The sequence below is a fragment of the Amblyomma mixtum genome, chromosome 5 (genome assembly GCF_055824585.1).
Source record: "Amblyomma mixtum isolate Tamu chromosome 5, ASM5582458v1, whole genome shotgun sequence".
In the NCBI taxonomy this organism is placed as follows: domain Eukaryota; kingdom Metazoa; phylum Arthropoda; class Arachnida; order Ixodida; family Ixodidae; genus Amblyomma; species Amblyomma mixtum.
In genome coordinates this window covers 30,258,699-30,273,450 of record NC_143016.1, presented here as the reverse complement: position 1 = coordinate 30,273,450, position 14,752 = coordinate 30,258,699, and the positions used below count along the sequence as shown (strand labels likewise).

The 14,752-nt window shown below is 45.1% G+C and overlaps 1 protein-coding gene across 2 annotated transcripts in view; it reads left to right on the top strand.

Moving 5' to 3' along the window:
* The first annotated feature begins 713 nt into the window (after positions 1-713).
* LOC149341642 (ras-specific guanine nucleotide-releasing factor 2-like) overlaps positions 714-14,752 on the top strand; it is a 303,695-nt gene continuing 289,656 nt past the window's right edge. For both annotated transcript variants that reach the window (XM_089543766.1, XM_089543765.1), the window contains exon 1: positions 714-1,203. In XM_089543766.1, coding sequence (XP_089399892.1) covers positions 934-1,203 — 270 coding nt within the window. In that variant the 5' untranslated portion in view covers positions 714-933. The remainder of the gene's footprint in view (positions 1,204-14,752) is intronic.

The window sequence follows — 14,752 nt, the reverse complement described above, 5'->3', positions numbered from 1 at the left end:
ATTACGGGCCTGATTTTAAGCAGCCAGACTTTATGTGACTGCTACGTAAAAAAGGATGCGATCAAATCGACGTCTAGGAACAAAGGCAGAAAACTCTAAAAAGAACGACGTTGCGAGGTCTATTCTTGAATTCACTGCGGTTGCTGGCAAATAAAATCAACTTAGGCGGAAATTTATCATCACACAAAGTGCACTTCATTCTTATCACGAAATTGCATTTTTTTCCAAAGAGAAAACAAGTTCTTCGGCTGTGTGATCGTCTCGTATTCAGCATAATATAGCGTAACTGCACCGTTCCACGTACCCGACCCGCAGAGCCAGCAGCGGCCCTTTGACACAGATTCCTCGGCCTAACCCAGTTCCGCTCAACAAGGGGGCCGGCGGCGTTCTCCGTGTGAGAAGAACGGCCAGTCCCCCTTGCCCGCCCCCTCTTTGCTGTGAGCAAGGATCGGGACGGCACCCTTCTTCCCGCGTATCCCACAGGTGTGGGGAGAGGGAGGCCCGCGAGAGCGGGAAAGGGGACGGGAAGGTGTGCCGCCCCGGGACGCGAAGGGAGAACTCGGCCCGGGAAGGGAGGCGCGTCCAGGTGAGTCGGAGGATGCCGGGGCCACCCCCACGTGACGGCGGCGGGAAGAGGCGGCGGCCGCCAGGGGCCCCCGTGCCGGCATCGACCGTCGGCCGGCTGCGGCGGCAATCGCGTCGGCAGCGGCGGCGACGGCTGAACCCCAGCTCCTACGCGTGCTGAGGAAGAGCGTCGTCGACCAGAGCGGCGGGCCAGCGTCGACGGCACACCAGGCGAGCGGCGGGCGTCAACGTCGGCACGCGGCGCCCATGGCGCGGGCGGCCGTCGGCAGAGGCAGTGGCCTTAGCACCTGCAGCAGCACCGTCGGCAGGGGCTGCGTGTGGCTGCGCCGGCAGGGCGGCTGAGCGGCCATGCAGCGAGCGCTGCGCATGAACGATGGACAGCTGCTGTCGCTGTCCGAGAAAGCGCTGCACGACAACTGCCTGCGCGGCTACCTCTGCAAGCGCACGGCGGACAGCGCGCGCTGGCAGCTCCGCTGGTTCGTGCTCTACCAGAACCTGCTCTTCTACTACGAGAACGACACGGCAGCGCGGCCCTCGGGCGTGCTCTTCCTCGAGGGCTCCTACTGCGAGCGCCTGCTCACGCCCGTCACAGGCGGCAAGAACACGGGCAGCACTCAGGTCAGCCCCCAACCTCTGTCCCCCGCTGCACGTGGCCCCCGTCGAAAAAAGCGGGCTACAAGTGGCCCCGGCAGCGGCGGTGCCCGCTGCGTTCGCGCGCGAACCCACGCTGTCCGCGGCGAAACACCCGGTGACAGGAGACGGCATGCCGGAAAGAGAACACAATTTCGGTCGAGATATCGAACAGGTTCCGAACTGAAGAAGACAGGAAAACATTGTCATGTCCATGGAAGCATGGTGAGGTGCTTCCCAATTTTGTACGGCGAGGAATAAGTTTTACCAGCCCTATGACACCTATATGCTTTCAATGAGGCGTCAGAAAAGAAAGGCTCGAATAAGCCTGTTGCTGAATGACTCTGTTGATTTTGCCTTGAAGGACTTACTACTAACGCAAATGATACCAAAGTCAAGCTCTTTATGAATTATTTCTTGGAAAATAAATAAGCTTAGGCAGCAAAGTTTCCTTTAAAAAATGTAGAGCCAAAGCTAGCTCGTTCCGTTTTCAACTGCTGTGAGGGAGAATACTACAAGACTGCTTTGCGAAAAAAGCAAAACGACACAAGCGGCCAATTGTCACACTGTCTTTTGAGATTAACATCAAACTTTTTATTATGCATGTTACTGGAAGCAGACTCAAGGATATGGCAGTATCTTTGAATAAAGCGAGACGGAAGGTTTTTTTGAAGAAGCATCGGCCGATTCAAGCTGTACCACAGTCACTCTCACGGATGTCTGGCCGGCGCATTTGCTGATTCTTCACTGTCGTGTAATACTTGTATACACCATCTTCAGAGCAGCCCGGCTTCTCTTCTTTGAGGGTTCCTAAAAAAAAAAAAGTAATAGTTTAATACTTATGCAAGCTCAGTTCAACCTACACTGCATTGGAAGAAGTTGAAAACTTTGTAGGGCAGTGTATTTTTCGAGTCTAATGTCGAGGATTTGTCCTTTTCTGCCCCAAGTATGCTTTCCCACGGGAAGGTAATAGGCTTCATAAAGTTGTGACAATACGCATAAACTTCTTCAAAGTGGGTAACAGAGCATTCGTCTCCTGAAATGCTGAACCTCACTGCACGACTGCGCAGGTACCATACCATTCTGTCACCTACTTTCGTGGGGAAGTCAGTTAAGGAGTCCAGGAACTTGCGGATGCAACTAGAAGCGAGGCTGCGTGCCCCAGTTGCATTTCTGCTACTTCATTTCAGCGCACATCTATTTCAAAACTCTGCGACACTTGTCGCCGGCCTCCACAGCACCGTAAAAGTTTGTTGTATAATAATATATCGATGATATATTGTTTAGCAACCAGTAGAATAAAAACACTTTCGTGATCGGCGCAGTATATTTGCAAGTGAGCTAATTACTTTTGTAGAACTATGTGAGGTAGAAAAAGATAAAGGGAGAAATCAGTAGACATATAACTACTAGTTGAAAGGTCTAACACGAAGAAAGGTACATTGTGAGAAAGGAAAGACGCAGTATCGGTTTAGTAAATGTAGGCACCTGAAACACACTCTCAGGAGATATGAAGTTTGTGGTAGAATAGAGAGAAAAAAGTTGTAACGGTGCAAGGCACGCTTTGGTTTAGGGCGTATAATCAAGGTGCAAAGGGTTCGGGCGTCAAGGTTCACCTTTCAGCCCTGTAGTGGGGCACTTGAAACTCGCCTGAAGGTTCAACTATCTATAGACGGAGAAGAATGCTCGCTAGCACCTGTCCAGGCTTTTTCTCTTTTTTTTTTTGGAGGACCTTAAGTGCTGAGTTATACTACTGAGAAACTAATGAATGGCACGAATTTTTTCATCCAGCGTGTATGCGGGTGAGTCTAACCCACCTGTTCTCTGGACCGTGTGGTGTCTCAACAACCTGCGCTTGGACATTGCAGTCAGGTTTGAGCTCGCGAACTCTCGAAATGAACGACAGTGGCCATATAGCTAAAAAAGCAAGTAAAGTAAATGCACCTAGCAGAAGTTAATAAGCGTCAGCCTGTAAAATTAGGCACAACGTAGCTTTATTCTAATAAGGAAACGCCCTGAACCATTTTAGTGCGCAATCCCTACTTCGTGGGGTCAAACTCAACCAAGAATCTTGAGACGTTCCTCACTTTGAGGGTGCAGAAATAAAATAAATATTGTCGCGACTGGGTTTAGAGCACACGGCGGCGTGAACATATCAGCCTCTCTGCCCACTTCAGGTTAGTACTGTGCTATCGCCGCACCGATTACGCCATCGTCGTCTTCATCAACTTCCATCTGCAGCGCGAACAAATGCGATCAGCTTAACCTCGGTCAAAGCTTATAACCCGAGTCTAATATCGTCGCCAGACGTGCCGACGACCCGGAAAAGCAAAACCATGAGCCAACGAGGCTAAACGCATGCTTTCGCACGTCTACTCGGTCTAACTACGTTAAAGCCTTACCACTTTTTTAAACGCTGATGCATCATTTTCGAGCACAACCACTTTCTGGCAAAACTAAGGTTGTCGGGACATCTCAGTGGCCACCTGCCAGCATCGGCTCGTACCAACGGCAACGCGCGAGAACAAGTTGCTCAATTCCACACCAGCGAACGCGGGAGCTGAAAGAGTTACCGGCACGCATGATAATGAAAGCCCTGCATGTGCAGTTGCACGCATATGTTTTTGGAACGTAGAATCACAAGGCAGTTGGATTTCCTTGTTCATTGGAGACGCGACTAGACATGGGCGGGTGCTCTGTGCAGGTAGCGAGTGCGGAGCAAACCCTCCAGTTTGTGAACGCTTACTTAGACTGCCAAGAAATTAAGCCGTTTCTTGGCTTCCGAGTTCCGAAAACTTGTGCGATATACTGCACGTTATTGGAAGGCGCCATTTGTAACTTTAAATATAATATTGCAGCGTCTTTGTATCCACCACACAAACAAGAGACATGAACTGGTAGCAGCGATCAGCGCTGCGCGCAAGACAGTTCCGGAAGGAAACGTCAAGCTATAACTTCTGCCATATACGCTTGCTGTATGTGGCTGTGCAGGTAATGCAGGAAAATGCGGACGTAACTAGAAGCAAGGCTGTTTACCTGCATGCTGAGTGTGGCCTGTACTTACCTTTCTCGCGGCGAATTGACCCCACTTGCGTTACCTCGCAGAACATGAATGATAATGCTTCACGAAGACCGCGGAAGCATTTAGTGGCCGGCTTCGAATCGATTAGAATTGAACTTTCAGTTATTGCGAGCAAAGCTTGGAGAAACATGAGGGTCAAAAACAATGCCTCAAGTTTGAGAGTAATTAGCAGATTTCAGGTAAAACTCGGCCACTACAATGTACAGAAAGGCATGCAGTCGCAAAGCCAGGTGATGAACGTAGGGCGCTTTCGGGCAGTCACATTTTTTTTTGTGTGTATGCACTTTTCGTGGTAATTGAAAATGTCGCAGTACGTTGAAATTTCGAAAGGAAGGTGCAAATATTAATTTTTTAGAATTTTTTAGGTAGACACCACTGCATCAAAAGCTATTGTAATGATTGAAATAGCCCCTGCTCTGGCTGTGATTCTGCGCATCAGGGTTTAGGTTTCTGAATTGCTTGCCGATGACTGCCGAGTAACCAGCAGGTAAATACAACTTCTTTTAATGCATGAACTATTCAGCTTTGAGAAGACATGCTGTGAAAAATGTGGGCGAGATGATTGCTTTTTCACTCAAGCTCCGCGTGCACATAAAAGGGATGATATGCCTCGAGCACAATGAAACTGCTAAAATTAATAAGTTTAAGGAGACGACAGTATTTAATTTAAAAGTAAAAGGCGTTCATAGCTGATAACCCTCAGAGAACAAGGCATGCAGCGCCTAGACTAGACTTTATTCATTTGCTTGCAAGTTCGACCTTTCTTTCCAAATTAAAGACCAACTTTGCACCACATGAAGAAAGTACTGAGCGCTTTTCAGTGAGCGAAAGCTTCGAATCCCTAAATTGCTTGCCGGTCTAGAGAAAGAGGACTACTGACGATGGTATTGCACGCGTTACGACTTTGAAGAACCCGTGAACCACGAAACGCAAGCCAATTCTTATTTCAGCGCACCGGTTACTGGCTGACGCCAGGCGTGGCGTTCTTGATGTAACAAATCACGTGACCGCTTGCAGGTTATTTAACTCATACAGCGCTTCTGGTTGGTTCTAGTAATCCTGACTTCATCACTCACGTGACCTCTCAGAGGCGTTTGATAGGTTTTTAGAATTTTAGACATCGTCGCCTAGGGTACATAAGACGGCGTTAACTGTTTCGCCCCCACGCTACTTGTCAGGGCAGGGTGTCGGTGTTGGCGTAACATAACACTAGGGCTTGAACTTTTCGGTTTTGTAACTTCAGCGGTATGGAAAATCGGTATGTAAATTGAGCGAATTTTTATTTCAGTTTTTATTTCAGAACGGAAGTTTTTGTCATCCCGAACAGTTTATTCGCCATTAATTAACGCCCAAATGGTAGAGCACGGAGCTGTGCTTGTCGAAGTTGCTGATGTAATTTAAAATAATAACTAAAGGTAAATGAGATAGCGGGCAGACAAAAACGGAAGTGTAAGTGTAAGTGTAGGTGTAAGTGTATATTTACGGCCTCGTTAGTTTTATTTTAATTACATTGGCTCGAAGTCGCTGTACCCCCTTCTTGCAATCCCGTCATGGGGGTCCGGCGCTAGCACCAAGAAAGGAGCACACACGACGCGTAACGAAATGTGGCTGTTGACAATCGTCTCTTTCCGTACAAACCTGCAATCTCCATCCAAACCACTTAGGGGTGACTTAGTCGTCGCAACTACGAAAACAGCGATGGATGTTTGACCTCCCGCTTTGCGCCATCGGTGCAAACTCCCGTAAAGCTGTGTTTACGTGAATGCGACAGAAGTCGACTCCAGTCCACTTTATGAGGGAAAGAGCAGGTTCTGAGAAGGAAAGGCATGGCTCAACCTCTACTCTCTTCCTCGGTGTTTTGGAATTTTTCCTCAAAAAGTGGACTGGAATAAACTTTTGTCGCATTTGTGTAAATCTTAAGTCTCTCATATGCAAACAAGCATACGACATTGGAGGACTCGGTGAAAACAAATATACGCCGTCAGTATCCAACGCGTGAAGGTGGTGGGGAGCGCGACTGCATGTCAGAAGCAAGGGAAAGAACAACATGCGGAGAGAAGGAGATTTTGAATATTTTGTTGTTGCTTTCTTTCTTTTTTCTTCAGCAGAGCCCTGGGTTCGAGGCTGTGCCAAACCGTTAGAGGCTGTATGAGAATTTCATTGGTTCGTTGAAGTCTGAGCCGTGTCTCACGGAATGACCGCCCGAACTTCTTTACTTCTGAAGGCTTTAAAAACGCAAGAAAAAGCATTAGACAGCGGTCTTCACGAAGGCTCCATGCTTAGCACGTACTTCGACAGGACCTAGGCTTCAACTGTTTGTCAGTCGATGAGCAAGGCTCTGTAAAATTTTCTAAGTGTGAGATCGTTTTGTATTTATGTTACAGTTTGTATTATCTTTTGGATTTTGCTTGTGTAACTTGAAGTTTGCACTTTTTGTAAATTCTTTAAATACATTTTATCATCATCGCATCCCACTTCACCACCACTGGTTCACCATGATTGGAGAGCTGTAACCCCTCCGAAGAAAGGGAACAAACAATAACAAAAATTAGTGGAAGTTTACTTCTAAGAACTAGGCTGACATGTTAACGTCGGGTGGTCGCGCTGGGTTGTGCGGGCATCACGTGTTCTACGTGTCGATGGCAGTGATGCCGCTCAATCATCGCGGTCACCAGAACATATTTTTTTCGTTACGCCCATGCGCGGTTTCTTGTCACTGCCCTGCATGCAGTTGATTAACCTACTTGACCGACTAACTGCTCTAAACAGATGATGACAGTGAAGAAAGAATGCTTAGCTAGAAAGTGACGTGGAGGTGATGTTTACTGGTCTGAAGAGGTGTCTAAGCTATTGCAGAAATATCCAAAGTCGCACAACAGCGCTGATTATATAACAATACCATCGTCACCTCATGCCCATGGCTTCCCTGCTTAGTCAATTTTCAACGCTGACTGAGTGCAACTCGCATTCAACAGCCAGCTAGCTACGCCTTTCCTGCCGAGAATACTGACCTTTTTCAGTTAAAACGAAATTAAAAAAACTGAATTCGGCGCACTTCTTTTTTTGCTGAAACCGAAAAGTCCAACCCCTACATATCACGTGATCAGTGCTGCTCACGTGACCGAGACGTCAACGTCAGCGCAGATAACTCCGAGTGCGCTACGCACAGCTTTTTGCGGCGCACAGATCGCCCTGACAAAGTAGATGCAGGGCTCTCGCTATCTTGTCCCAGCAGCCTTCCATTGATCCTCCTGTCTGGTCCTGGGTAATAAACCACGCCTTGCTCTACAAGTACGTGAAAAAGTACGTGGCCAGTGGGTGGACGCGGCCGCAGCCAAATGCGCCGCTCGGGCAGAGGCGCAGCAACGTCGGAGGCAGGATCCCGCTGTGAGAGCAGCCAAGGCAGAGGCAGGGTGACGGCGCCGGCAAGAAGAACCTTCTGTTAGTGTCGCCGAGGTAAAAGTGCGAACAGCTGCGGCACTGGTCAAACACAATAAATGAAGAAACATATTCCTACCGGCATTTTTCATTGCCGTGTGTTTCTTTCTTTTTTTCCGCAGTGAATGAGGACTCCGGAGCTGTTCTAAAGAAAGAAGCTTTCAACACTGTGCCATTTTGTACGTTGATATTAGATTAACGTACATTTAGCTTTTCTTCTTTGCTCTTTGAACTAAAGAGAAAAGAATGAGATAAAGCTGCACGTGTAAAACTTGCGAAATTAATATATATGAAGAAAAAGAGGCAATTTGTACTGATCACTAGAGCCTGGTAATATACCTGGCAGGTGAAGATGACAAAAATAACGTGAAACACAATCGCACAAAACTCACGCGCTCACACAAGCACACACAGGATTTTAACAGGTTGTGCACGAGTCGGTGCCGCATCCCTGAGAAATGTTAACGTAGTTTTCGCTGGAAGTTTCTTCGAGGTCGCGTTACACGAACGTGCACGTACATCGTCAGGCTGAGGGTAAAGTCGTGGCGTAGATTCAATTCGATTTGTGAAGTCCTGCGGCATGACATGCAACGACTGCAGCTACAGATAAAATGTTCAACGTTTTATCGATTGTGAAAATGTCAAAATCGCGTTTGCAATTGAAAGGACCCAGTGGTTGGAAAACGGGCATACCGCTACTTGTCCTCATTTCTATGTAAAAACACGATGGGGTTACTACAGGGAACACACCTTTTGTGGGCACATGACACGAGCAAGGGAGGCGGGCTCTCTGAACACTGGTCGCTGTCATATGACAAGGTTTTCTTAAGCAGGCGGGGTATGGAACCGCGCGACTTAACTGGGTCTAGGGGTTGAAGCTGAAGGATGGACGTAGTGTGATTCTGTGCAAAATGGACAAATTGCTGCACGGATATGAACAAAATGTGGATCTTTCTGGAATAAACTTTGCCCGCTCTATATTTAGGACAGCCAGATATTTTTGACAGTGGTTGAGGAGGTGCTTCAGCTTTCTAATCCCGGTCTAATACTTTTTCAATTCCGTATACCTTTCTGTTTTCAGGACTGCGCCTGGTATTTTAACTATCGTACAGTGATACAAAGAGCTGCGCACATGCAGTCAATGTCTTTTGTAAAATAAATCTAAGGATTTTATCTTTGTTACTTTCGGTGTCCTGTTGATAATAAAAGCTGCAATGTAAAAACAAATAAAGGGAGTAAGCAAGTTTCTTGCGCAAGATTATTTTTCGAAGGTTTTGAGGTGCCAAATAACAACGGCTGCTCAGACCTTAAGGGCACAAAACGGAAGAGAGAGTTGTCTTTTATACAGCGGCATATATTTCCTTGGATTAAAGCCTAAAGTCACTTTTTGTCTTTAAAGAATGAACCAGTCGAATACAATTATCGTGTGAATGGCGTGGCCTGTAAGCTTGGTGCGAAATAAAAAAAAAGAACATCAGTTTTTGCCTTCAATAGAGTAAAGCGTTAGATGAGCTTTAGAAAATATTAGGTTCATCAAAATGTTTAGGAATAAGGTCAATACAGACTCTTAGAGGAATGCGAGTTTGCTGCATTTTAATGTTAAACTGCTTTCAGTATGGCCATCATAACAGCGTTTCTAATAACACTTTGCAGCGCGTAGCTTTTGTAGTAAATCTTTTAATTTGATTTCTTTTACTTACCACTAGAAGTGAGAAGCAATGATATCAAGAACGCAGCAGTGAGGTTTCCTGTAATACGAATAAAATATCAAAGCGGATCGTTTGATTGGTATCAGCAGAGGGAATTCTTCTCAACTCTAACGATAAAGCGAGCTCTAGCACCTTTAGTATGCAACTCGATGAGCCGTAAAATTACTGATTGTCTTGTTTCTTATGCGAGAGGGCATCACTTCCGCGGTAGTATGCACTTTCTGGAGCCCTGTCCCGGACACCTATTTACAAACGCCAGCCAGTGCAATACTTTATTGTAGCTCTATACTTTCTTTATGGAAGTTGTAGAATGATTTTTGATGCGCAGTATAACCTGCATGCATGCATACGGGGTTTAAGGCCCCGAAACGAAACATGGGCTATGACCGACGCCGAAGCGCAGGGCTGCGGATTAATTTAGACGGTTCTTTTAACGCGCGCTCACATTGCACAGAATACGAGCGACAAGCGACGAGCGACGAGCGTTTTTTCATTTCTCCTGCACCGACATGCGGCCGCCGTGGTCGGGATTCTATACCGCGATCTTCAGATCCGTAGCCGAACCAAATATCATTGAGCTACCGCGGAGGGTCAGAGCCTAGGTTCAATATGTACAGTTTAGATTGAGTGATCATACATTTCTTTGTTATTTTTGCTTCAGTCCTGACCGACAAACGTTTATACTTACACCGTTCATAGGATGTAGGTAGAAAGTCCAGCCACTGATGAGTCCACTAGCCGCAAATGTGCGAAACGTTGAAGAACTGAAGACAGGGGCTGTGCGCGCAATGTCCTGGCATCAAGAGTCCTGGGCACATGTATCTGTATGAAACCATACACCTTGCCATTGACGATTCCACGCTCCCGCATGTATACATGAGCAATGAAAAAAATGCGCATAGAAGCCTTGCTAGGGAAGAATCTATGGCGTGGATGCTAATGCCATGACGGTTGGCCGCACAGCTAGACGGTTCTGAGGTAAACATCAGTATTGGCTACCCTCGCTTTTTTAAAGTTAAATAGGTACTGTAAAAAAATGACGAACACTGTTGAAGGCCATAGCATTTTCACAAGAGGTGCAGTTTGTCAAATGTGTATAACCGGCCTTTATGCCTTCGTCGCTCGCCTAGTAAGCGACTACATAGGTTAAGCAATCCCATAGACAGGTCAGGGATCACGTTATTCCGAAATCGCTCCAAGATCCTCCAAGATCGCTCCAAGAAATCGCTCCAAGAGGCAGCGCAAGTTATACATATACTACGCAGGTCTACTGCACCGCTCGAGAAAACAAAGGGATATAAATATTTTTGTGTATAACATAAGGTTCCTTTACTTGCTAACGCACCACGTCGACAGATCAGTGTTCAAGGAGATGTAACGTGCGAGTGATTTTCTATCAGAACGAATTTCAACGCGCATCAGAACCATGAACCTGTTTTCGATATGCGCCCGGCGGGCTAGGCGTTTTTAAAGCGCTGCTGTCTGGCAGGGTGTTTTACATATTCAATTTGCTTCAATTTTATTAGTTAACGGGGTTTTGTTGCCAAGATCTTCAGTCGGACGTGGCAATCATGAAAAAGCTTTTCGGGTAGATAACAGCCTTTTTCCCGAACTGTTTGCAACTTTTCTATCTGAGTATTTCAAAACATGCGCGCATGTCACGTCTGACTTCGGTGCAACATAAGGAAAGAAAGAAAAAAGGAAAGAAAGGACGGAAGAAAGAAAGAGAGAAAGAAAGAAAGGAATGAAGAAAGAAAAAGGACAGAAGGAAATGAAGAAAGATAGAAAGAAAGAAGGAGAGAAAGAAATAAAGAAAGGGAGAAAGAAAGAAAGAGTGCAGTTTTGAATAAAATAATAATAAAATAGAATAAAAAACGACTATCTGGCGATGTTTCTTAAACGGCTGAAAAATCTTCGCAGAATACCACCGCCAGTCATGAGGCGCAAATAAGTGACTACAGGTTCTTTAAAACACATATGCGGTGCTCAGAAAACTAATAAGGGCCATTAACACCGATGTGATTGACATTATACGAACATTATGCCGTGATGTACGACATTCCAGTTTGTTAACAGCTGCCGTTCAGTCGCAGCTAAAATTTTATTTTATGCCCTGAGTGTCGAGGGCAAGAAATGTAATTTCGACTTTTGTGAAACCAAGCGGCACAAGTCATCGCTTTCGCGCGTAATTCTCAAAGTACTCTCTGACTGTGTAATCGCAGGTAGCTACAGGGAGGTGTGGGTACGTTTCGTTACACAAAGATCGACCTCATCAGGCTTGTCCTGTTGCGTCAGCGACGAAATAAGTTTTTTCTGTCTCTCTTCTGAGCTTCATGCGGTTGAAGCATGGCTTTGCGAACGTAACTTGGCTTGTACTCACACCTATCACCAGCTGCATATTTTTTGGTTTAGAAACCAGCGCCGTGATACACAGCAGTTGGCTGGAACTGCAGATACTACATATAAATGGCAATTTTTAATCCCTGTCGAGACATATAGTTAAGATGTTTGAAATACACGACGCTTTTCTTTTGGCGTCGTTTGACTCTGGGGCTTCGTTTTCATGTAATAATAAACTGAACTTCATCAGTTAAAAGCAACCTGTAATTAGGAGTTAAAGGGCTACTTTCGGTCATCTAGGGCGGTAAAACATGCTTCGCGATACGTGTTGAAGATGGAAAAGAGTACAAAATCATTTCTCATAACTCAAAGAATTCTTGACCAGATTTAGTAATTGCATGCAGCAGAACAGTCTGGTTTAGGCGTGTGATTTACTGATAATATAATTAGATTTTGTACGAAGATGCAGATTTAGCAATAAGCGGAGCGCAATGTTTAAAATGAACACAAACTCTAAATACGTGTACTACGATGGGATTAAGCCAGATGTGCCGAAAACAGGAGTCGAATAAATGAAACCCACGAGTTTTTATTTGTATGCGACATTGCGTCACTTTCATGAGCAGCAAAAGTGGAGAAGTAAATGCTTCGTGACGTAATCACGCCAGTTTATTTGCGCGCTACACGAATTTTTCTTTTTAAAATGTTTCAACCGGTTCGTGGTACGGATCTCAAGCTTTCCGCCGCAAGCTCGGTTTCCGAGCCTGAAAGGACGCACTTGCTCGTTTTTCGCTCACGCGGTCTTCACAAATCTGCGCCCCTGCGGTGCATTTTTCTTCTTCTCGCGAACTAAGCCGATCCTGAGAATAATTATTCCGCGCGCCTGTTTTCCAGTACTAAGCGGGATATTTTTTTTTTGTTCAAGACTGTATTACACTTGGCGCGGTGGTGCTTCTGCCCACACTCAAAAGAGAGTCCGCTGAAATTGGAGTTTTACAAAGGAATGCTCGAGGACAGAAATTACACAGAGAAACAAAAGAGATGCGCAAAGTGCTCATTAAAAAAAGACGCAGCTAGACATGGCAGAGGAGCCTTTTTTTTTTTTCTCTTTCAAATGAAGCTTGTTTTTTTCTTTAACTTTTGCTGCTTACTCATGATACTATGCTTAGCTTTTCGACAAACTTATAACTGAAAATATGTGGACGAACTCGCACACTTTTCGTTGGGAACCTCACGCGATGCGTTGTTCGAGCATAAAGCGTAGAGCGGAAGCTGTTCTCTTTAGCTGGATATTCTCAAAAAGATAACGCTTCACTTTTAAGAAGACGTAGTAAACTATTTTTCGGTTAGAATGTGCCAGAAATGCGCAGCTCATTACGTTGCGAAAAATTATGGTACCGAGTTATTCTAAGGGAAGCGTTCACAAGTCGTGCCCGTGATCTGCGTCCACACAAAAATATACGTCTCATTAAATGAAGTATAAACAGTCATCATTCCTCTTCTAAGGTGTACGAAAAATGAACATCGTTTAGACGTCAAATTTTGTTACAGAGAGTCATTGTCGGGAGCTATTCTAAGGGATTGGTTGAGGGACATCTACGCGTGAATCCGGAATGAAGGTCACCGAAGGCATCGGTGCTACTGGCGACGAAGCGAATGAGTCAAACGGCCTCTGAAGACACGTAATAACGAAAGCAAAAACAAAGATATAACTGTTCAAAGTACAAACATCCTCATTTTGAATAAACCTCCTTCCAGGGAAATATCAAATAGAAGATAAAACAGGACGAAAGAAAACATCACGCAACTTTCGCGATGCCCACTTTGCATATATTAAGTAAGCCGCTTTGCATACAATTTAGAACGGAATGAAGGTCTCGTGCTCTCTTGAAAAACACATTCCGCCATTTCCCGCGACATTTTAATGAACTTTGAAGAAGAAATAAGCGATGATGGCGGCATAATAAATGAACTTTTTGATTGTCTTCTATATCGGCCATCTGTTATACTCTACAAGCCTTTAATTAATATAAAAATGAACAAACTTCCGCCAATAAAAAAAATTATTTGCTTATACCATAACGACTATGGTTTAGGGCTAAGCATGCAAATTTCATTGAGACCGTATGTTACGTCACAAAGCTTTTTATCGTAGGTGGTACAGACTTCGCGAGAATTATACCGTACTCGGCCTAATCTCGGTGACAAGTTAACTGGCTCATTAGCGTTATTGAAGGAGTTCGATTAATACAGGTCACCCTCATTCGGCTTCTCGTCCCAGCTTATTCGCCCTTTAGGCTGTGCAGAGCAAAAAAGAGGCAAAAACCAGAGGAGGAATGAACATTAAAACATTCCTGCTAATTGCGCTATAAGGAACAGGAAGAGAAAAAGGCAAGAGAAGAAATAAAACTAAGAAATTTCGTTCCACCTTGTTCCAGTAAACCGAAATAATTAGGCTTAATCATGAACTTAAAGTGGCAGTTCTTAAGCGCAATCTACGAAACTTCCCTGATCTGGTAGGAAAAAAAAAGAAGTTAAATTTCTTTTTTGCAGTTATTTCTGCCAGATCAGTGATGATAAATTCAGTGTAAATAAATTATTCGTAAGGAAATCAATTGAAGCAATTTTTTAACAAAATACTTGGATGAAGTGCATAATACACGTATTGAAACACTACGTTAGATATTTACTAAGCAAGTTCTAATAGTCGGGCTCGTTTTTTGCAGGCGTTTTGTATCGTTGAAATTCAAAATCGAGGTCATAGAAAACGGTGCAAGGCGCTGCGGCGAACATTATTGGGGATGACATTGACTGCAGGAGAGAACAAAAAAAGTTGATTACAAACACATTTTGCTTCTCAAATAAGGAATCGGAACACCAGAGTAGAGCCAATAGGAAACGAGTAAAAGAGCAACGACAGAAAAAAAACAGCAAGGAAGCGCTTCGTCTCAATAACAAGCCACGGCAA